This window comes from Stenella coeruleoalba, assembly GCF_951394435.1.
Source record: "Stenella coeruleoalba genome assembly, chromosome: 20".
In the NCBI taxonomy this organism is placed as follows: Eukaryota; Metazoa; Chordata; class Mammalia; order Artiodactyla; family Delphinidae; genus Stenella; species Stenella coeruleoalba.
Window position 1 is genome coordinate 13,650,408 of NC_137166.1, and position 24,304 is coordinate 13,674,711.

Consider the following 24,304-nt stretch of genomic DNA (forward strand, 5'->3'; position numbering starts at 1 on the left):
AAAAAAAAAACCTTTTAAGATAATTTTAGATTTACAGAAAAGTTGCAAAAATAGTATAGAATTCTCGATATTCTTCATCTAGCTGCCCCTAATATTAGTATTGTACAAACCCATAGCTCAATTATCAAACAGGAAAGTAGCATTGATAACAGTTTTACTAACTAAACTACAGACCTAATCCAATTTCACCACTCATGTCCTTTGTTCCAGGATCAAATCCGGAACCCTGCATTGCATTTAGTTCTCCTGTCTCCTTGGTCCCCTCCAATCTGTGATAGCTCCTCAGTCTTTCCATCTCTTTCATGAACATGCTTTTGAAACCCTTGGTCGGTTACTCTGTAGAACATCTCTCCATTTGGGCCTGTCTCATGTTTTCTCATGACTAGGCTAAGGCTATGCATTTTTGGAAAAATGCTTCTGAAGTGATGTGCCTTCTCAGTACATCAAATCAAGGGTACATGATGTCTATCTTTCTCTTTACTGGTGACGTTAACCCTATTACCCAATTTACGGTAGTGCCTACCAGGTTTCTCCCCTGTAAAGTTACTATTTTTCTTTTTGTAATGAATAAATATCTTGCGGGAGATACTTAAGACTAGACAAATATCCAGTTTTTTCCCCTCAAACATTCCCCCACTGTTTTTATCATCCATCAGTAGATGTTGCCTACAATTAGTACTATGGAGTTTGACTAATGGTGAATTTCTATATTCCTCTTTCCTTCTACATTTATTAACTGGAATTCTTCTATATAGAAGAACTGTTCCTTCTCCGTCATTTACCTATCTATTCATCCATCCATCCATTCATTCATTTATATCATCACTGACCCATACATATTTATTTTATTCTGTGGGTTACACATTAAAACTATCATTATTTATATTGTTTTTCAAATGGTACCACCCCTGGCCTCCTAAAGTTTTAAATTATACAAGTAACACATAGTTTTACACTAAAAATTCCTAACACAACAAGGCAAAGCCCCCTTCTCTTTCATTTATTTATTTATTTATTTGGCTGTGTTGGGTCTTTGTTGCTGCACGCGGGCTTTCTCTAGTTGTGGCGATCGGGGGCTACTCTTAGTTGCGGTGCGCGGGCTTCTCATTGCAGTGGCTTCTCTTGTTGCAGAGCACAGGCTCTAGGCGTGCAGGCTTCAGTAATTGTGGCACGTGGGCTCAGTAGTTGTGGCTCACGGGCTCTAGAGCGCAGGCTCAGTAGTTGTGGCGCACGGGCTTAGTTGCTCCATGGCATGTGGGATCTTCCCGGACAAGGGTTCGAACCCGCGTCCCCTGCGTTGGCAGGTGGATTCTTAACCACTGTGCCACCAGGGAAGTCCCCGCCTTCTCTCTTTAACCTTCAATCTTACTTTATGGGCAGGTAACTCACTAATTTACTGGTTAGGCAAAGGTCCCTCCCGTCTTTTCCCAGTCTTACTTTTTGTTTTGTAAACATAAATGGGATCAGAGTCTATCTTCTGCAACTTGCTTTTTTCACTTCCTACTGTGTCTTCAAGCTACACCACTCCAGTTGTAGACTAGGGATGTCCGAAGTCCCCCAGTAAAGGGGGCCTTGAGTTCCACGCTGAACAGAAAAGCTCTGAGCTGCCGCCTGTCCCCTCTGGTCCCAGAGGCCCTCTGTGGGACAGGGCACAGCCCAGAGCGGGCAGGAGTAGCTGTGGGCGCCAGCTGGGCCTGCTGAACAGCCCGCCGTCCACCTGAACAGGCCTGGGGAAAGGTGAGGAGGACATGCGGGGTAGCCTGGGTGGGCCAGCTGGGAGCAGCAGCTGGGGCTCCCTGCCGCTGGTGGCCTCCCTCTCTCCTGCCTTTTGGAAACACACGCATTTATAGATGAAATGATAGGATGTCAGAAACCGGCTTCAAATTGACTTCGATTATTTCCGAATTTTCACTCTTAGATCTCACCTGTGCTTCCTTCCACATGGGTGTGGGCACTTCTCCAGGATCCATTAGAGGGGGCTGCTGCGGGGGAGGGTCAGGCACCTGCTGCTTTAATAGCTGTCGCCAAGCTGCCCTTTAGGAACGTTCTCCTGAGCAGTCATCCCCCCCACCCCCACCCAGAGCCTCACACTGGGATGTTAGTAATCTTCAAAGTGTTTGCCAAGTTGATGAGTAAAAATGAGACACTGTTTACTCTGCAATTCTGGGATACCCAGGCAAGCTGAGCATCTTTGGTTGCCCTTTTGTATCAATTTCCAGACTCAGGAGCCCCTGGGCCTGGGTCTGAGCCTGACTTTCCAACTCATTCACTGTGTGACCTTTGGCAGGTCACTTGCCTTTGCCCCCATTTCCTCACCTGTATAACGTGCTAACGCCACTGCCTGCACCAGAGGCTTGTTAGGACAGTAAAGGAGCCTAACACTTGTTAAGATGAAAAACCTGATCCACATTTATATTTATTTCCTAAGGATAAATTCTTAAATGTTATGATACACACTGCCAAATGTATCTACCAGACAACGTATTTAACGTATTTACTCTCCACCTTCCAGTAGGAACGTCTGTTTTTTCCAAAATCTCTCCAGGGAATGTGTATTTCTCTTATAACCAGAGTTAAAAATGAGGGTGGAGTTAGGGGAGAGGGGAAGCGAAGGAGAAAGAAAAGATCCAGTTCAAATAACCTCCACGAAGCCCGGCCCGGTGCCCCCAGTCCTCTGTGACCACATCCGCTGTCACACGATCACTCATCTGAGGATCTGTCCCTGAACTCCTTGCAGGCAGGTCCTGGGTCTGATTCACTTACATCTGCAGTGTCCAAAGAGGGTGCTGATACACGCAGTCCCATCAAAGCTTTGCAGATGGGTGGATTCCATTTCATGCTCACCCACGGAGGTCACCAGTCTTCCACTGGAAACCGTGTTTATAGATCTGCTCCTCACTCACCACATGAAGTTCCACCCCTGACCCTCTCCGATCCCTCACTTAGGACCCATCAGGGGCCCATTACCACCTGGGCAAAGCTGATGATAAAAGACACGGGAGCAAAAGCCCTGCCCCTGACAACTTTGCTAAGTAGTGGGTCTCATTATAAACAGACATTAAAACAACTTGACACTAAAGCACCTGTTATTGGGAGTGTGTGGCCTATGCCGTGTGCTAAGAGCTTTACATGCAGAAATCTCCGAAACTCACAACCACACATAGGTTCGGTGTTATCACTGTTGCCCTATTCAATGAATAAGGAATCTGAGGCATAGAAAGGCCAAGTGGCTTGTCCAAGGGCAACAGATATGAAGTCAGCAGGGCCAGGATGCACAGGCGGGCAGTTCTGACTGTGGACTCCAGTTTGTGACACCTGAGATAATCAGGGAACGTCATGGAGGGGAACTGGGAGGATGCATCAAACGCCTAGGAACTCAGAATCGGAGAAAGGATACTGCACTGTGGACTCCCCAAGCAGCAGGGCAAAGGGGGAGCCAGAGCAAGTGGAGGGGGCTGGGAGCAGTGTGACACGAACAAGGGCCTGCCCTGCCTGAAGCCTCGTGGTGAGGGGAGAGGGAGAAGCACGTGCATGTGCAAGCGTGTGTGTGCGTGTGCTCACGTGCAGAGGGCCTGGCTGACGGGCCTCACTGTGGGGCTTGCCCGGAGGTATGCAGTGGAGAACACGGCATGCTGTGGGACACACAACGCAGGCTGAGTCGGGGACAGGGGCACTAGAGGAGGGAAACCAGACAGGAGGTTCCTGCCTTTGCCAGGCTGGAAGAGTGGCACAGAGTCAGAGTGAGAGTAAGCAGGAGGGCTGGATGAACCCGTGGATGGAGTAACTAAATCCTGACTCTCTTGGATTGCTGGTACCTTCATAAAGTGGTGGTTAGTTACAAGCTGAGCGCGTCTGGAGTGGATGTGGAGCCCCAGAGTTAGCTGCGGTCATCTCTAGCAACTACTATAACGTGAGCTCTGCATCTGCTGAAGTGCTGTTTATGAGGCAGTAAAACCTGAAAGCAAGCTGCCTGAATGTATCCTGATTTAGGATAAGATTCTCCTGAGCTGGGAGCTGTTTTTAGGAATGCTTAGGAAAACTGTCTAAATAAAAGGTTAAATGAGCTGCATTGGCCGGGAATCGAACCCGGGCCTCCCGCGTGGCAGGCGAGAATTCTACCACTGAACCACCAATGCTCCAGCTGAATGCCACTCTGCCCACAGCTGTTTTGCTGCTCTGGCTCACAGTGGCACTGGCACTGCTGTAACCTGACACCTCAGATGGTCCAGCATGGAATGCTGCTCCATTCTGCCGGCCAAATCCATGGGAGGAGGCCCATGGCGCACACATGCCTGACATTCTGCTCCGATGAAAGGCAACAGAGGAAAAGGCTTTAGAAATTCTTTTGGCTTCTGCGGGGCAGGTTCCAGGCCTCAGTCTGTTAGCCTTAAAGATCGGAGTAGTTTCTGCATCAATTTACTCTTTGGTTGACTCTGGAAAGGAGAACATCACTCCAGAGCTGATTGGTGACATCTCAGAGACGACAGAGGCCCAAGAGATTAGAAAAGCCTAGAGTTCTAGAAAACATTTAGAGTCAAACTCCAGACTCCAATCGGCATAAAAGTGGTTTTCTTCATGTTAAGGATAAACAAGACGTTAATGTTAAAGGAGTTTGAAGGAGAGCAGAATTCCCAAGGACCAAATAAACCACAGCTGGAGCTTCCTTAACCCTCCCACCCTGAGAATGACTGGCACAGGAAAGGCAGCCAGCTTCCGAGTCACTGGATGTCTACTGCCAAGACTCAAGTGAACCCTGCAGACTGTACTCCTGCCATGCTCCAAACCTTTCTACATCGACTATAGCTGAACCCAGAAAAAGAGTAAAGAAAGCATTAATGCTCTCTGAGGCAGAAAGGGTGAAGAGCTATGGGTTCTGGAGGCAGACTGCCAGGGTTCAAAGCTGCCAGACTGCCAGATCCTGGCGGTGGTACTTATCTTCCCTGCGCCCATCTGTAGAATGAAGGTAACAGCAGTTCCCACCTCACTGGGCTGTTATTGGAATCAGGAGTTAAGATCTGGAAAGCAGCCCTGGTTGGCTGAGTGAGGCCCCAGGTCAGGTTCTACAGCCTCTGGGTCCCCGTGGCCCTCCCTGGGAGGTGAGGGGCAGGAGGCAGAGACCACTTACCACTGGCTGCTCCCTCCTGCTTTGCCGACGAGTCATCAGGGTTGGGTTCTGCCTGCTTCTGAACCACTGGCTTGGGCTCGTCGGGCTCGTCGTCCTCGGGGGTGACCAGCTTCATCAGGCTCTGGTTGCACACGTTGGCCACCTCCTTGATGCCTGATCCACTGATGTAAGGAGCAGCCTGATCCAGGGGTATGTTAGCGGGAAGACAGGTAGGCTGAACTGAGTCCCTGCTCTCCCTGCCACGCTGGGGTCCCCGCAAGATGCTCCTACGTCTCCTCCCAGGGGCCCTTCCTGGTGCACCTCTCATCAATAGGATTTCTTCCACCCAACGCGGGGCAGTGTGAGCTCAAAGACTTGGCACCTCGGGACCTGCGAGAGCCTCTCCAGATCTGTAAGTAACCAGGTGAGGTTTGGGGATGGCGGCATTAGCACCACGTCCCTAGTGCTGCCCTGGCTCTCCCTGTCCGTGTTCAGCTCCACCTCTTGCTGCTTTGATGCCTGGGGAAATGTGGAGGTATGATGGATCCTAAGGGAGCCCCCATCGCCCACTCCAGGGTCCTGCAACTTTATGGCCCCCTTTGGGGCTGCTCTTGTTTCCTCTCTCCAGAGTGAAGGATACTCTTCTTGCGGTCATCGTAAGCCAGGCAGGGCAAGACAGCGGTCAGGATCCCAGAGGAGTAGGGCAGCATCACCCGGCCGGCCAGCTGGATGAACTCCCGCATCCAGCACATGGCTGTCAGCTGGATCAGGTCGTCTGGAAGGGGAATTGGTGGGTTCCAGGGGGTCCGCATGAGCAGCCAGAGCGCCCCTCCCACTGACCATGTCCACAAATGGGACTGGAGAACTGGAGGGCACCTGAGGGCTGGCACAGTTTTGAGCCTCACCAATACTCTCGCCCTTGCTTTTTCCTTCCAAAGGAACATACAGGTACCAGGGTGACATGGAATTACAACCCTGTGGCTGATTGTAAGAGGAGCCACAATTCTCTATCCCCCCGTGTCCACTCCCCTGTAATGGAGCTCTGTGGCTTCTCTCATCAGGAGCTGGAGTTTACTTCCCCCGTCCTGGTATCTGGGCCAGCCCTGCTATTTTGTCCAAGAGAAGGTGGTAGAAGTGATGGTGTGCCTGGTTCAAGCCTAGGCCTTAGAGGCCTTGCTCACGTCTATCATGCCTCTCGGAATCCACTGATGCCATGTGAATGCACCTGGGCTAACCCACTGGATGATGAGACACCTGGAACGACTGTTCCTGTTGCCACACGTGACAGCTGGCAACAGCCAGACATGAGTGACACCACTGACCATGAGTAACACTTCAGCCGACCCTCCAGTTGACTGTAGGCAAATGACTGAGCCCAGCTGAGCCTGGCCCAGGGGAGCAGGGCCACCCAGCTGACCCGAAGACTCAGGACAATACCAAGGGACTGCTATGTGAAGTAACTGCATTTTGTGGTGGCTTGATACTCAGTAGAAGCAAAGAGATACACGACTTCAATCTCCAAGCATTTCAATCACAGTGCTAATGGCAAGCTTGCCAGCAAGAAGGCCTCCAGATCTGACTCCCCTCTAGGGTCAGACCAAGTGAAAGGGCCTCCATGTTGACAGAATCAGAATCTCTCCCACAAGGACCCACTGCTCCAGGACCCGCTGTCACACTGATTCACACTCCCAGGAGGACTCTCTCTGAGATGGGGAGACAGAAAGGTGCTTCTGAGGAGGTGGTGGTGGCCTTGGGGCCTTTACACACTCACCCGTGGTCTGGCAGTGGATCACCAGGATGTTGGCCATCTCAGCAAACTTAACACTGGAAGGGTTCTTTTTAATTTCCTTCAAGAATTCTCCAAGGACCACCTCACACCTACCAATGAGCAAAGGAGAAAGGAGACAGCTCATGCAGCCAGAGGAGCCTCCACCAGTGGTGCCATGTCTGCTGTGCTCTGTGGGACACACTTGTCAGATGGACATTTTTCAGAGGCTGGGGGTGGATGATCTCCTAGCTCTTCAAAGCAGGAAGCACACGAGCCAGGAAGAGGATGGTGAATTTTGTGCTCTCCTGCTGCCGCCTGTCTGTTGGGTGTGGGGTATGCGTACGCGCCGAGGGGCCCCTGCAGCCGCCTGCCCCTCTCCTCCTCCACTCACATTTTCCGAATCTCTTTGCCGTTGTCGCCCAGGATCTGGAAGAGTCCATCCAGGATCTCCGGCAAATAATCCAGCAGGTTAATGTCTGGCACGGACTCCAGAACCAGGATCTGCCCCAGGGGAGGAAACCATCAGGGAAAGTCACCAGCCAGAGAACCTGCATCTCCTCGCCCATCCTCTGGACTGGCCAGCGAGAAGGGGCCCTGCTGGGGCATCTTTTCACGGCAGTGTCCCGTGGGGGAGCAGGTGCTAGTAGCTGTTGTTTCTGTTCAATGGGCAGGGGAACGGCAATTTAACCCCAGGGCAGTTCAGATGCCCGGGGGCGGGGCGGGGGGTGCGGGAGGGAACCCATGGGAAAGGTGGGCAAGGCTAGAAGAGGTGTGACAGCTGGAGGAGCACAGCTGGCTTCAAAGGTAAATCTGGGTGTTTCCGGAGACAAGGAAGGAACCACATCCTCTGCAGAGGCAAACGTGATGGGCTTTGGGGGCAAAGCTGAATACATGTGTTTTCGGATGATCTGGTGTCATTGGCTCCTAGAGGGATAACAGTGAGGCACCCCCGCAGCCACAGGAAGTGCCCAGGTGAGCCAGAGAGCAGACCTCACTCAACTAGAGGCTCCCTACAGCTGGAGAAGGAGCGTCGCGGGGCCGGACCTTACCCAGGAGATGATGAACTGCCGGGCGTACTGGTTGTTGGAATAAATCCTCTCCCGCAACAAGGGGATGAAGCCCACCAGGTCGAACTTGTTGCTCTCCGTCACGATGTCCTGTGGGTCAAAGGCATGAGAGCTGCCTGCTGGGGGCGGGGCTGCCTGACCTGGCTGAATCCCCGGCCCGGGCTGGCTCCAGGGGTCAGGCGGACACAGAGGAAGATGACGGAGCCTGAGTCAGGCAGGAGAGGCCCCCGGAGCATCCCTCCTCACACAGGCCGAAGGACCAGCAAAAAGGATGCACTGAAAGCAGGAATCAAGGTCGAGAGAACTAATCAAAAGGCAAAACCCTGCATCTCTGTGGTCTGGCTCGAATGCCCTGGTGAGCTGAGCATAAACTGCCCTGTCACTGGGGGCAGGGTGGGGTCAGCATGAGGGGCCATTAGGGGGACAGAATGGTTCTGTATTTTGATCCTGCTGTTGACATAACTCTATACTCTCATCATAGAGCTGTACACTATTCCATTAACTGTATGTAAATGAAAAAAAATTTTTTTTTATTACGAAGAGCATCCCAATGATAGAATTTATAAGCTGTACAGACAGATGGAGGAAACAGAAGCTAAAAATAAGAGTGGGGACCAAGTACAAGTACCTTTAAGAGGCGGTCTAGGAGCTCAGAGCCGCTCTTCACATTGGGGTCTGGGTCAGCAGCCAACTATGAGAGAGACAGAGGTGGAGAGAGGGTCACTGTCAATATATAAGACAAGGAATCCACTGAAGTCCAACAGCAAAGGCCTTGGGGCAGCCTGAACATCGCATAGGCACCTCTCTCAGTGCACAGATGCAAGACAGGCAGGGGAGGCAAGGGGGTAAAGCAGAACTTGGCAATGCTGCCGAGATGTGGCAGACCCCCGTTCTGCTCAGGGACCGCTGGGACCTGCTGCCACCAGTCAGGTGGTTGCTTCCCGTTGGCCTTCCTCAGGGCTTTCCAATCGTACAATGCTGGGTCCTCTCTCCACTCCTGGAGGAGGGGACGGATCAGCTGTGAGGTTAATCCTCTAGAAACGACTTCAGGGAGGAGAACTCCATGACGATGAGAGAGGTGCCGATAAGCTATCAGGGAACCCAAAGCCTTTCTAAGCAGAGCTTTTTCTAGAGCTTATGGGCTACGCTCTCCTTGCAGGGGAAATACAGTCTGTACTATGGAATCACCACCTTCACCTTCTATAAGGGAGGTCAGTGCTCTCAAATGACTGTTTTTCCCCTCCAATTTGTGGTGGACTGATGCTTTTGTAAAATGCACTAAAGATAAATTAATAGAGGTGTGGGGGAAAAACAAACATAAATATTTACAAGCCCATCTAAAAATATATCATTAGATTGAACAGACAACAAGCACCCCTGGCAGCATGTGCTTATCTGCTCCCCTTGCATCTGGGAAAAGGGAGGCCAGCACTCAAGGTCCCGAAAGGTCAAGTCAGGTGTGTTGGGTGAGCTCAGCCCAGTCGAGTGAGGAGCGGTCACCTTGCTCAGCCCGTCAAAGAGCACGTTGAAGTGGGGCAGCACAGCGCCTCGGGCCACCTTGACGATGTTGTAGAGGGCCTCACACGCATAGTAGCGCAGCCTGCTGTCAGCATCATTGAAGCAGGTCAGCACCGGCTCAATCAACTCCTTCAGGTAGAGCCCCGAGTCCTGCGATGGGGTAGAAGCAGAAGCAGCTCAGATTGGGTCAGACCTCGGGGACCCAGCCCTCGGCTCCCTTGGAGACGCTCAGGCCCTCGAGTGAGGGCTGGGCTGAAAGACCCTTTGCAAGTCAGCTTCCTGGGATAGGGATCACGCCCAGGACCCTGGGTGCAAGGCCGCAGAGCCAGCCTTGAGGTCTGAGATGTGGAGAGAATGGCAATAAAGAAATCACAAGTCTGCAACACCCTGCTGGGGCTCGGGGGTCAGGGTCAAGGCCCTGGCTCGTGTGTACGTCCCTCCAGGAGAAGGGCTCACCTTGCCCAGCGCGATGGAGCAGGCAGCCAGGCCGATGAGGCCCCCTTTCCGGCTGTGCGGGTGCTGGGACAGGGCAAACTCCTGAGACAGCGTCTGGATCACATGCTTGATCTGCACGGTGTTGTTCTGGGCCACGAACTCCCGGACCAGCCTGCAGAGGAAGCAGAGAGGGGCTGCAGGACCAGCGGGATCAGGCTGCTCCTGCTACTGCCGGCTCTGGGGCCCGGGGCTGGGGTGAGGGAGGGAGATGACCTGTTTAGAAAGAGGAATTGGGAGTCAGGCATCTCGGGGCAGGGCTTTCCCAGTTCTGCTGCTGACTGGGAGGTGTTGGCTGGGTCACGGTCCTTTCCCTTTTCTGGGTCTCCGTTTCCCTTTGTCTATGACGGAATGAAGAACAGTGAGCAATCTCACTTCTGGGAATCTGAGAGAATGCAAGTGAATGTCCTTCTGGGGCCCCAAAACTGTAGTGATCCACCGTCTTCATTCAATACTTGCTCAGTGTTGCAAGCAGCTCATGCACCCAAGTGGTTCTCTGTGTCTGTGTCATTGTTCCTGGGGATCCACAAACAATCAAGGATGTGTAGCAACATGACACAAGCAACACCACATAAGCAAGAACGCCGCAGGTTAAGTCTCCCTGGGCTGACGGGGAGGTGCCATCTGAGTCGGATCTTAGTACCATTACCAGGCCTTTTCCAGGTAAAGAAAGGAAGGCAGGGAACCTCAGGCACAGGGAAGAGCCTGGCTAAAGGCGGGGGCCCCGAAAAGACATGGTGTATTTAGGGAAGGGTGAGGAGACCGGTGTGTGGAAGGGGTGGCTGGGGACAGTTAAAGGAAAAGACGAGGGCTTCCCTGGTGGCGCAGTGGTTGAGACTCCGCCTGCCGATGCAGGGGACACGGGTTCGTGCCCCGGTCCAGGAAGATCCCACATGCCACAGAGTGGCTGGGCCCGTGAGCCATGGCCGCTGGGTCTGCGCGTCCGGAGCCTGTGCTCCACAACGGGAGAGGCCACAACAGTGAGAGGCCCGCGTAACACACACACACACCACACACACACACACACACAAAGGAAAAGACGAGCCGGTGAAAGGTTTCCAGCAATGGGGTGACACATTTATGTCTATGTTTTGACCAGAGAGGCTGCCTCGGGTGGGGGTGGCATGGTTTGACAGAGGGAGACTGAAATATCTCCAAGGGAGAATACCGCAGCTATCAGGGTCAGGAATGGGGGCCTGAAATTCGGCTGAAGCAGTGGGAAGCAGCAGGGAGAGGGGACAGGGCAGGAAGGGTAGAGACGCCTGCACGGTGCCCACCTGGGGGGTGATGCTAGCAGGGAGAGGGGGTCTGAGGGAGGCAGCGCCTGTGGTCACCCTGGGGGGATGCTCCCAAGGCAGGCCCTGCCCGAATGGAGGCGAGCACAGGGAGGCCCAGCTCCGTCAGGCACCAGGGTCTCCTTTCAGAGCCCAGTGGACGTGAAGACACTCTGCCCTTCGGAGGCTCACAGCATCTCTGCAGTGAGAAGCCTCCTGAGGGCCAACGGTGGCATGAGGGGCCCAGATAACCACTGGGGAGCTGCGGCCTGGGGGTCAGGGACATCTTCCCAGGAGTGGGAACTGAGCTGGACCTCGGAGGAGGCAGAGACCCTGAGAGAAGGAAACAGGTGTTCCGGGCAGGAGGAAATGTGTGGGCAAAGGCAAGGAGAGAAAAATAGCCAAATTTGCCTGGGGTCCAGAGAACAGCAGGAAATCAACTGGGATGAGCTGGCCCAGCAGCTTAGATTCAGGAGAAGGGATCTCACATCGTGGGTAACAGGGAAGCTGTTTACGGGTTTTGAAGAGATGGTCAAAGGGTGTTTTAAGAAGCCATGAGATGGATGGTAAGGGGGAGACTGTCCCATCATCAGGTGGGAGGGACTAGGACCCATGCAGCAGCTGAAGGTGTGACGAGGGAGGCCTAGAGATCACAGACTTTTCAAAGTAGCTGCCTGGACTCATTGCCTAATTGCTCTGTGCCCATCACAGCAGGTACACTGCTCGCCTATGGCATAAATGGGGGTCTCAAGCTGGCTCAAGGAATTTTAAGGACAGTCAAGTTCAAAAGGTATTAATTAGTTTGTGTGGTTCCAGCTCGGTGTCAGGAACCTGCTAGTAATTAGCGTTGTTTAACTAAATGTGCTGTCCTGTGAGGCCGTGACCACTCCTGTAAAAAGGCTGTTCAATGGGGATTACAGGGCTTGATAAAGATTCAATCCCGCAAGTCGTAGGGGGCATCTATTCTGTGCCTGGGACTGTGGCCACAGGTGAATCAAACAGGCCTGACTCCTGAGCTGGCGGATGTGGGAGCAGAAACAGGGATCCAGGAAGGGGCTATGCAGATGGTCTGTGAGGGCCCTCTTGCTTTGATCTTTATAGGGTGTGATTCCACCAAGCCCACCGCAGGGGGCTGAGGGCTGTGGATGAACCAAGGGCCCCGGGAGGAAGCCAGTTCCATAAGCGCCCCCTCCCTAAGCAGTGTAACAAGGCGCAGCAAGGATGGCTCTACATAAACCCGCTGTATTCTCAAACAGGACAAACCAGCCAGACGGGGCCCAGTGATGTGTCAGAGCTCTCTGACTGTCATGACAGACACAGCCTCTTGAGAAAAGCCCTGCAGGTGTGCCAGAGAACAGCCAGAGCATTGGTGGTTCAGTGGTAGAATTCTCGCCTGCCACGCGGGAGGCCCGGGTTCGATTCCCGGCCAATGCAGTGCTGCTTTTTGGCCTCTTCCTGGCAAGCTCCCCCAGAGATCCTGCTGCAGGATCCAGCTCCTCAGTCACGCCCAGCCTGCAGCAGCCAAGGGTGCTGCGAATCTCCGAGCGCACTTCCCTGCTTCGTGAGCACGAACAGCAGCTGGCTTCTCCACAGAGGCACCACTGGCTGCAGGACCCTTCCCCCCGTAAAGGGACTCCTGCTGCACCCCCTCAGCCTTGGCCAGTCTCCAGCAGGAAGCTGTGCTGAAGCCTGTGAGCTGTAGAACAGCTCAACACACCACGTGAATGTGGGATGGGAGGACCCACACTTCAGAGAGGAGGAAGTCCCCAGAGTCTCAGTGGGCTTTTTGCTACTGAGAAGGAACGACTTGAGCTCTACTTCCTGTCCTGACGTCTGAAGGCAAATCAACTTCTCACGCACGCACATAACGCACACACATACACACATGCGCGTGCGCACGCACACACACAGCCTCCTCATGCCTTCTCTCCTGCTCTGGAGCCTAAGCCTCTGCCGTTGCAGCTGTGCTGATGTGGCCTTCCATTCTGTGAATCAGCGTACAGACAAGAGGACTGGGGTTAAAGGGAGGTGCTCACACAGCTGCTCACAGCTGGAGCACTGGTGGTTCAGTGGTAGAATTCTCGCCTGCCACGCGGGAGGCCTGGGTTCGATTCCCAGCCAATGCAGCAGCAAACTTTTTTTTTTATCATCCTAAGAGACTGGATTTGACATTTCACACTGCCTACAGCATTGGTGATACAGTCTGAAAAACCTAGAATGACTTTTTTCTAGCCTGAGTTTTCCACGACTGTTTCCTAACCACAGAGACCTAGATCTTGCGTCCCCTTGTTCTTGAGGAGTCCAGGATGTGGGGATCACCAAAGCCGCTGCAAGCAGCTGTGCCTCCCCTCCTGCCCAGACAGGCTGCCCGGGGACGCTAACTGCAATGCCCCTGGGGAAGCCAGGCCGTGTGTGTTTCTGCTCCATCGGTGTTAGAGCAGCCCTGAGAGTGGGAGTAACGACATTCATGAGGCTCCAGCAGGGCAGCAAAGACCCAGCCCTGCCAGCAGGGTAGCCGGTCCTGGAACCACCTCCTCGCCTGTCTCCTTGTTTCAGGTCACAAACGGTCCCTGAGCCACCGGAAAGGGCCCTCCTCCCCACTTGAGAGACAGCAAACGGGATGCATTCCCTGCCCCTGAGGAGCTCTCTGCCAGAATCCCGTGGAGGGGAAACAAGAGAGGCCTCAAGGACTTTCATGCAAAACAGAGAAAAAAAATCTGGTGAAGACAGTGCAAGGTGAGGAGGGGGCAGGCGAGAAAGAGCACAAGCGGCAGCTTTCATGGGGAGGGAGTGAGGTGTGGCCTCATGAGGGTCAGCTTTTGAAAGGGGTTCTGAAAGATCAGTAGGTGTTCATTCAGGGTGAGGAAGCCCAGACAGAGGGAACAGCATGAACAAAGGCTCAGAGGAAGGAGAGAGGCACTTGGATTGGCAGCACAAAGGACACAGGTGGAGGAGACGTGGGTGACAGGGCCAGAGAGGCTGCGCCCACTCACGTGCTTGGCAAAGGAAGTGGCCTTTGCTTCTGGTGGCCGTGAGCAGCCACGGAAGGTATGAGTGATCTGCAGCAGTGGGTGGTAGGGATTCGAACAGCGTTTAGGGAACTCTGAAGTCTGCAAAGGCTGACAGAGACCAAACGGTGGGAGAGCGTGAGGAATGGGGCACTAACGACGGGTGACAGCGGGCAAGTGTAACAGGGTCTCCTGAAGGGGGAGGAGATGGGCAAGGGGAATATCTGTGTTCAGCACCCCCCGACATTCCCGTTCGCTCTACACCAGCTGCAAGGTCCCCCCACCCCGAATCTTACCAGGATGCAACTCAGGGCACCCCAGGCCACTACAAATACAATGGTCCATTCAGTTCCCGAGGGCCTGGAACCCCAAGTCTCTATCTGCTCTCGGAGGAAGAATATTATCAGTGTCCAGGAGAGCGAGACAATGACAAACAGTGGTTCCCTGTGGAGGGAAACCCTGAGAACATGTTCTCACCAAAACCACCAGTTCTCAGAGCACTGGGCCTGGCCCTGTGGCCCCCTGTGGGGCCACAGCAGGAAGACCTGTCCCACGACCCGAGCCCACGCTCTCTACCTGACAGTCAGGGTGATCAAGACAGGGCCGGCTGACCTCTGCAGTCTCACTGCTCAGCTGCCCAGCACAACTTTCCTCTCCAGTAAGGGCTTCTTACTGGGCCCTGCTATGCTACTCCTTGGACACTTCCTGTGGGGAAGTTCCCACTCCCATCCACATCCTAGCCAGCCTTAAGTCCAGTTCACATCCAACCCCCTGCTTTTCCCGACCATCCCAGGAAGGACCACTCCTCCTCTGAACGCTGAAGGACTCGGCCACCCCGCAGTCTGTGCCCAGCACTGCACCATGGAATGTCACGGGTTCTTTCTCACGTGTTTCATGTTTCTAGCTCCACAGCTCCAGGCCAGAGTCCCTGAGGACAGACTGGTGCCACGATTCTCTGCCTCTTGAGCGCCAGCCCTCTCCCCGCGTCTAGAGCTCCCCACACAGTAAGTGAGGAATCAGTAAGCATCTGCCCAGGGACCCATCTGTGCCGGTGGGCGGGGCCGCAGGGCAAGCTGTAGGGAAACACGGGCAAAGCCCCACGCTGCCGTACTGATGACAAGGGGTGGCCTGCTCATCTACACCTAACCTGTTGGGTAAATCAGAACTGTACTTGGACGGGCCAAACCCCTAGTTTACTATTCAAGTTAGGAGGGACAAAGGGCACCACTACCAGGATCTCAGAACGCACACTGAGAAGGACCAGGTACCCAGGGCTGTGGCTGGGGACAGATGCCAATGCCAGGATGTGACTTGACATGCGTTTGCCTAGGGGTGAACCAACCCCTTGGGGGCGCCCCAAATAGCCCCCGTCAGCAGGACCTGGTCTCTCCACAGAGCACAGGCAGAGAGAAAAAGCAACTACAAAGGGAAGCAGAGGAAGTGAAGTTTGAAGTCCGGGCGTCCCCAGTTCCAGGCTAGTGTCTCTTCAAAAGAACACCCGTCTCCTCTTTCATCTCCACGTTGTGAGCCACAGCTGGGGGATCTCAACTAGTTCTGAAGTTAATATTTGGCCCAGATCACAAGTCCCAGTGACCTTTGCTGACATTAGGGTCACACGCATCACTGTTCTGTGCCACAGAGAAGAGATCTGCTTCTGCTTCATTTCTCTAAAAACTCTGGCTGACGAAGTATCCTCTAGAGATTGCTCAGAGCCTCCATTCTCAACTAGTCAGAGGTGTCGCAGGATGGCAGCAACACCCATTCCCCAGGAGGCACAACGCCCAATGCTGGCCAACTCCAAGCTCTCTACCCTGCTCTCAACTTCACAAAGTGCCACACCGACTACCTTCTCCCTGATTGAGAAGGAGCCACAGACAGGCCAGGATGTGTCTTTCACCAAGGAGAACCTGGGGCCTCGTCTCAGCAACAAAACCACAGCCCCGCACTGGGCCCCTCGGCCTCTGTAACGCAGCTCGGGGACAACCACAGGCTGCATGAGGACTGGGGAGCTGACCACTTCCTAGGAACACACTCTAAGTATTCCAGGGGTTGGTTATTCCTCACAGCAACCTCCTTCTGTAGTTATTATCATCTCATCATTTAGATTTGAAACAGAGCCTCAGGGAAACCAAGTCCCTTTCTTGAGGTCACAGAGGATCTGAACCTTGGCACCTACAAAGCCCAGGCCCCCTCAACTGTACACCAGTTCCTCCCGCCCATCTTCTTAAAGCACGTCAGCTGCAAAGTGCACACACCCAATTACAGAGGGTGCTTCCCTCGTGCAGAACTCAGGCCCCAACTGAAGTGCAGCTTTCTCCATGCATTTTCGCCACTGTCTAGTGTTAGACATCTCTGAAGCATTCCTCCTCCACACACGGGTGTACATACAGATGAGGTACACACTTGAGATGCTGAAATGAAGGTCTAGGGCTGGTTTTCTACCATTAAGGCAGGAAAGAAGTAACCATTTCCTGAGCACTTACTACATGCTAGTAATGTGGTGGATGCTTTACACGTGTTATCTCATTTAAACCTTAAAATAAGCCACAGAGCTAGGCACTATAATACCCATTTTACAGATGGGGGGAAATGAGGCTCAGAGATGTTACGAAACATACAAGGTCACACAACTTATGGATGGGAGGTGCAGAAATCAAACCTAGATTTTTCTGACACCAGGTCTGAAATCTACCATGTTACATTATCCTCTCTTCAAACATCAAAGCTCCCACCTGTTGGATGCCTCCTGGGTGCCAGGCACTTTACATGCATTATTTCATTTAGCCCTATCTCATTTCATGTGTTGATGTCCAAATGGCCCGGCCAGGAGGTGGCAGAGGCTTCTGCCATTGCACGCACATTCCTATGTCTTCAGAGGAGCCAGTCTTGGCTGTGGCTTTGTATTATTTTTAGAGAATTAAATAAAATAATGCACATAATGTGTTTTGTACTGCATGTGCCCATGTAACATTATTAGTGCAAAATCAGAATCAAACCGTGATGTTATACACGCCTAACAAGAGCATATTCATTCATTAACTGCTGACTGAGAACCTGCTTTGCTCCTTGCTCCAAGAAGGACAGAAAGATAATCCAGAGTTGTGTTTATTCCTATGCTGTAAAAATTTCAGCCTGGACTTCGGGCTGCCATTTTTTTTCTTGACAAGTCCGATGAACCATCCCAGTTCTCTATGTAACACGCTGTAATCAGGCAACATATCCAGGCAGCGATTTCCCAAAGAGAATCTGGCAGGTAAACGTCTCCTCCATCTGCTTTGCTGAGTATTTAAGTAACCTGGTTTCCACTTGCTCACTACTCTCCAATAACTAAACAGGAAAAGCGGAACATCTGCCTCTGAGGAAAGGCCCAAGAGTTAGTTAAGTAGCAAAATATACTGAGCATCCACTGGGTATAATAAGTGGAAAAACTGTAAAGGAGACAGCAGGAGGCATGTTTGGATCTCAGGTGACAATAGACCACTGAATAAGCGCTTCCCTCAACTGTAACACAACCTACAGGCACTCTTATTTTTTAAAATTGAGATATTATTCGCATGCCATAAATTCACTCTTTAAACATGTACAATTAATTCAGTGAGTTTTAGTATATTCACAAAGCTGTGCAAGTGTCACCACAATCAATTTTAGACTTTTTAAAATCATCCCCAGAAGAAAACCTGTACTCATTAGTAGTCACTCCCCATTTCCCCCCAACCCCCCTCCCCCAAGGCCTAGGCAACCGCTGATCTACACTGTCTCTGTGGATTTGCCTATGAATCCACACAAATGAAATGATACAATACATGGCCTTTTGTGACTGGCTTCTTTCACTCAGCATAATGTTTGCAAAGTGCAATTTTTTTCTTAAGATGAGTTAACTGAGGCACAGAGAGGTTAAACCCAAGGTCACAAACTCAAATGCTTACAGGAGCCAAGAAGGAGACACAAGTGAGAAGGCCAAGGGAGGTAAGACAGGCTGTAGTGACCTTGCCAACACAGGAAGCAAACTGGGGAGCCCACGTCCTGGCTGGGGGAAGAGGGTGGGCCCCTGGGTCCCCTACTGCTACATAGGAATGTGGGCCGCACAGAGCCACATCTTCCCATTCTTTAATAGAAGCCAGAAACCTGAACTTCACTGTGAAATTTCTTGATTTAAAATACCCTGCAATCCAGGCCAAACCAAACAGGTTAGCCGGCAGGACACGGCCCCTGGCTGCCAGTCTGTGACCCCTGGATGAGGCAATCTGCTGGGTGGAATTCTGACCCACACTCCAAAATCTGCCTGAAGTCACTTGGTAATAAACAGTGTCTCCCTACAGAGGTGGCAGGCTGCAAAAGGCCAGGTCAAACTCAGCAGTTCAACCCTGATCTGATCACAGAGCCCCAGGGGTCCCGGCTCCCCACGCCACCCTCCCCACCCTGCCTTCCCCAGCAGACAGGGACTGATCCCTCAGGAGCTCTGATCCTGGAGCCCCTCCTTGAGCTTCGGTGTTCTCAGGGCGCAGGGCCTGGGCACCTCCACTTGCTGGCTTTAGGAACTCAAAGTTCAGGAACACCAGAGACTTGCCAGTGAGCCCATCCCTGGTCACCACGAAGGGCATCATCTCTCCCAGCCTGCAGTGAGGGCCCCGTCACCGCAGTGAGGGAGCACCCACCAGACTTCTCAGAGCGCCTGCTGGCGTTTCTCCCCCACGCTAGACTCTCCCGGAGGGCAGGGCCTAGAGTCTCACCATTCCTGTCCTCGGGACTCATCAGGGACTACAACCCCTGACACCCAGGGCCCGCAAAACCTGCCACAGCCATTCTAAAATCTTAGCCTCAGGGCCTTATCCTTGAGAAAGCTGTGTGGGTGTGCTGGAGCCAGGCTGTGGGGTAAAGGCTCTCCAGGACTGTGCACAACAGGCTCACACATTTCGCCATCAGATCCTGGTCACCCACCACAGCCCGGTCTTGAGAGTCTAGAGTCTGGGGTCCTTCAGTCGAGCCAAGCATCCATCTCTGCGTTTTCAGTGTCTGAGAGGCCTGTCATCAAGATAAAACACCCTCCTCTTATTAGGAATTTTAATCCCTCACTCCAGCACCCCATGCAGTACTGGTTCTGCCAACCGAGCAGATAGATGGTTTCCAGAAAACAGAAAGTGGCAGTTAAAACTACCATGGGGGTGTTCAAGTATGACATTTTATTAAGTATTTGTCTCCCTTTCGGAAGGGAAAACCATTCATTGTAATGGGGAAGCCTTTTGAGACAGAAGAACCTGAGTTTTTAGATCCAGGTTCTAGCTGTGAAAGCTTGGGATGATTCCTTGCCCTCAAGGAGCCTCTGTTTCCTCATCTGTGAAATGGGGTAACACTACCTAGCTCGTAGGGCAGCTGCGCAAAATAAATGAGATGAGGGATGTACAAGGGCCAAATCCTCCTCCCCCCAAATAAGGCAGACAGTGTTTTACACGTGATCACTTTTTAAAATGATCAACGTTATGGACTGAATTGTCCCCCCCCACCCCTCAGTTCATACAACCCTAGTGGCAGTATTTGGAGATAGGGCCTATAAGGGAAGTAATTAAGGTTAAGTGAGGTCATATAGGTGTGGCCCTGATCCAATAGGATCAGTGTCTTTATAAACAGAGACACTAGAAAGCTCCCAGGTGAAGCACAAATAAGTCCCTCTGTCCCTGAGCAAGTTGTGAAACACATACTCTGAGGAACATATCAAATAGGACACTGGTCAGGGGACTAAGATCCAGCAAGCCACAAGGTGCAGTCAAAAAAAAAAGAAAAAGAAAAAGAAAGTGTTGCTTGATGAGAGAAGCAGCTAGGTGGTTCTGGACATACTGGATGTCAGAGCTGAAGGGGAGGGTCCTTTTAGTAAAATCCAAACCTTTTAGCTGAGGAGGAAACTAAAACCCAAAGCAGTTAAGGCAGTGGTTCTCAACTGGGGTGACTGTCCGTTCCCCAGGGGACATTAGGCAGTGTCTGGAGACATTTTTGGTTGTACAAGTGACAGAAAGCTACTGGTGTCTAGTGGGTAAAGATCAGGGATGCTGCTAAAAACCCTATAATGCACAGGACAGCGCACCACAACCAAGAATTATTTGTCCAAAAATATCAGTAGTGCTGAGGTTAAGAAACCCTGAGTTAAGGAATTTACTGGAGGTCAAAGAATGAGTATTACACAACAGACTAGATTAGAGCTGTACAAAGCATTCTGCAGTGATGGAAATGTTCTACAATCTGCACTGTCCATATGGCAGTTGACAGCCACATGTGGCTATTGAACATGTCAGATATGGGCAGTGTGACTGAGGAACTGGATAAAATTTTTATTTTATCTTCAATAATTTAAATGTAAATAGCCGCCCATGGCCAGTGGCTACCCTATTAGAGAGGGCAAAACTACAATCCGTATTTCCTGACGCCCAGACCGGCATTCTTTCAGTTTCACAGCCTGCCTCTTTCTACTCTTTTGAAATTACCCACCCACCAGACTTTATCACAACGATTTGGCTGGAAAAAAAAATACAAATGTAAAATAACAGCAGAAAAACCTTAATGTTCGCAGTTAAATACCTTGTTTTATAATTAAAAAAAAAAAAGGAAAATGTCAGATCATGGTTACAAATACAATGGAACCCCGTTATCCAGTTTCAGTTACCAATGGTCAACAGCAGGTCAGAAAATATTAAATGGAAAATTCCAGAAATAAACAATTTCTAAGTTTTAAACTGTATGCGGTTCAGAGTGGTGAGATGAAATATTGTGCTATCCCACCAGAACATCAGTCACCCTTCCTCCAGCATATCTATGCTGTATATGATACCCACATACGTAGTAGCTTCTGGGTTATCAGATCGACTGTCGGTATCGCAATGCTTATGTTCAAATAGCCCTTATTTTACTTAATAATGGCCCTAAAGTGCAATGCTAGTGATGCCAGTCATTAGGATATTCTCTTACTGTGCTTAAACTTTACCATTAAACTTTACCATACATACGTATGTATGGGAAAAAACATAGTATATATAGAGCTTGGTATCATCCAAGGTTTCAGGCATCCACTGGGTGTCTGGGGACATATCCCCCACAGATAAGAGGGTACTGCTGTACGTGTAGTAAGAGTGCAGAAACAAGAATAATTCCTTCTTTCACTTTCAGGGAAGCGTGATATGACAGAGATAAACAGCCCTTCTGAGCCTTGAGGTTTTGGCTTATTTCTCCACTTGGTCAACTTACTGTCCCTTTCACTTCTCAGAAGCTGGGTAAGAAATGAGGCAGGTCAACATCCTTAGCAAATTCTCATGCTTCCTACCTCCCTCCCATCAGAGGTCACTCTCTGATTTGCTTGTTTGCATGGAGACCACACTGAGGACGCACCATGTGCCAGGCACTGTGCAAAGCACCACGCATACATTTCGTTGCTTCGTTCTCACGGCAGCCCCTTCGGGGTACCAGGAGGTTAAATAATTTGGCCCACGTCACACAGTCAGAAGCAAAGCTGGGACTGCCAATCTCCTGCTCTTAAGCACGGCCCTAAGGGCCTGAAACCTGGAGTACCAACACTGGCTGCAAAGGCGTGAGGAGCTGCCCGGAAGAGCGGGACCCCTGCAGAATCAGGACGAGTCCCGGCTCCGCTCTCCACGACCAACCCGGGTGCCCGCGGCTCTTACTTCTCGATCTCCAGTGCTGCCACCTTCCGCTTTTCGTAGAGCTTGTCATTGAGGGCGCGCACGATGTTGGGCGTGAGCGGCGCGAAATCCTTCTCGGGGTTCATGGTGGCAGCTCGGGGCGTTCCCCGGAGCCCCGCGACTCCTCAGCCCGCGGCAGCCCGGGCCGCGCCGGGGCTAGGGGAGTCTGCGGCTCCGCGCTGCCTCCGGCGCCGGCTCATGGACCACGCCGCCCCGGGCCGCCTGTCTCGCTCCGCCGCCGCGCGCCGCCTCGGAACCCGGGCCTGGATCCCGTCTCCGTACCCCTGCCCCTGGCCGCCAAACAGCTCACGAGACCCACTCCCGGCCAGCACCTGCCGGGCTCATGGGGCAGCGGCCATGTTACTCAGATCAGGTGACTCTGCACCGACTTCCGCCTTCCGCCGCTAGGACCCGCCCCTCGCCAGCCACGCCCCCGCACGCATCCGCAGGTGGATTAGCCACGCCCCCACAAGGCTCCACCTTCTCCCATCTCACTCCTGCTTGTAGACCCCCACGGTTTGAGGCCTGCTTAATAGGGCGTGAATACCATGTACTCCACTGCCTGCACGTGGTAGGCTTGGAACATGGTGGGCTTCTTTTTGTACACGTTCCTGAGAACGAAGGGGCTCTTGGAGCCTGACTCGGTTAGCATAATTTATTCTATGAATCCACTACTTCATCCACTGCTTAGTCACCAGCCAGTTTCTCATATGCCAATGATTCCCAAATTAGAGTAACACCATCTTGATTTTTGCCATATCCTAGCCATTTGTACTATTATTTAAAAAATATTTTCTCTAATCAACGAATTTTAAAAAATTTTAAATTCCTACTTTAGCCTTGCTTATGCCCTATAATCATGGGTTTGAATTGCAATTAAAAACAGAATAATCTGTCTATTGTGACCCCAAAAGTGGGTTCACCTCTTGGTGGGTATTGAGCCAAAAGTCACAACCAAGCCAAAGTTAGGGAGAAGGAAGCATTTATTATTTCTTGCAGCAAGTAAGGAGAACACCAGTGATCTCTGCCAAAGCAGTGTCTCTCCCAACAGCAAATTTGGGGACGTTTTAAGCTAAAGGTACATGGGTATTCATGAAGGGGCTTGAGCAGTGGAGAATTCAGCATAGAATTCAGGCCACAGTCGACCGAGTCCAAGCTTTAGTTGATTGAAGTCACGAGGGTCAACGTCATCATTCCATCCTCCTCCTAGGTGGGGGCCTTAGTTCTTGCAGGACTCAAAGACCGTATCAGATTGTTATGTACATCCCTTGAGGAGGAACTAGGACTCTGTTTTATAGTTGAACTGTTTTACTTGACTGCTTTTCCTTTGTTCTTGCATTCCCTTACTTCCCTTAATGATTACTGAGACCTGTTCCAGGGCAGGCATTGTGGCCAGATTTAGGTCACAAAACAGCTTAGGCCACTTCTCTTATGTCAAGAAAGCCTTGCCTGGTACTCTTTCTCCAGGGACCCCCTACTCTACCTGCTTATACTACCACCTAAAATCTCAGGTACCAACAGTGGTTGTCACCCCACCATTTGGGACTCAGGATGTGTTATCATGCTCTGCTACCTTGGAGGGCTGGGTTACAGACAGCAGAAGCCCCAAATGTGTTGCTTGCAGGCCTCCAGATGGATCCACTAGAAAGCAGCCCCTCCAAGTGCTTTGAAGTGTCACACTAAATCCTGAAACAGAAATTGAAGTTATGTGCTAAAAATTTTAAAAGCACTTTATTGATTCAGTGTGGCTAAAGATACAGTAACAGGGAGATGCATCAGAGTTCCTTATCATAAGCTTCCGCAGCGGACAGGAACTTAGGACAAGGCTATATCACAGTGGAACCCAATGAGGACTAATATTGTTAAAAAACAAAATTCAGCTGAGTAAATTTGAGGATATAATTGGATTTATTCAACAATTTATGACTCTGGCAGCATCCCATCTAGCAGACAGGAGTTTCAAAGAGCTTCAAAGACTTTTATAGGCAGAAGGGGGAGGGGGCTGGGAAGGAAGTGGATGGGTTCAGGTATGTCACCATCCTTTGGAGAAGGGGGGTGTTTATCATGCAGATTACCTCACCAGAGCTGATCAGGTAATTTCAGATAAACTAGTTAAAAGTCACATTCCTGGGAGAAGCTGAAACTACAATTAGGTTAGATATTAAGTCTTGATTTGCTGATGTGGGTTTAGCACAAGTGAGTGACTCAGTTTGGGCTTGTTCTTTTCTTTTTTTTAACAATGTGAACATAACACTGGTGGTACTTTTTTCTGAGTGAAAAGCACTCACTTAAAGCTTATAACAGTTTTGAAAATGGAGTTTTATTCTCAAGCCACAGCTCAGAATCTATGGGACACAAGTGAGGGGCTATAGGTGGGTAGAGTTTTGAGAT

At 51.4% G+C, this 24,304-nt stretch overlaps 1 protein-coding gene across 2 annotated transcripts in view; it reads right to left on the bottom strand.

Annotated features, from left to right (window-relative positions):
- VAC14 (VAC14 component of PIKFYVE complex) overlaps positions 1-22,280 on the bottom strand; it is a 97,814-nt gene extending 75,534 nt beyond the window's left edge. Inside the window, exons 1-9 of one of the 2 annotated variants that reach the window (XM_079907701.1) lie at positions 21,896-22,280; positions 9,914-10,064; positions 9,440-9,607; positions 8,568-8,630; positions 7,922-8,029; positions 7,264-7,373; positions 6,876-6,982; positions 5,745-5,879; positions 5,126-5,278 (exon numbers count right to left, since the gene is read on the bottom strand). In XM_079907701.1, the coding sequence (XP_079763827.1) occupies positions 5,126-5,278; positions 5,745-5,879; positions 6,876-6,982; positions 7,264-7,373; positions 7,922-8,029; positions 8,568-8,630; positions 9,440-9,607; positions 9,914-10,064; positions 21,896-21,999 (1,099 nt within the window). In that variant the 5' untranslated portion in view covers positions 22,000-22,280. The remainder of the gene's footprint in view (positions 1-5,125; positions 5,279-5,744; positions 5,880-6,875; positions 6,983-7,263; positions 7,374-7,921; positions 8,030-8,567; positions 8,631-9,439; positions 9,608-9,913; positions 10,065-21,895) is intronic. The other variant, XM_079907702.1, reaches the window with a different exon arrangement.
- Between the last annotated feature and the right edge of the window lie 2,024 nt (positions 22,281-24,304).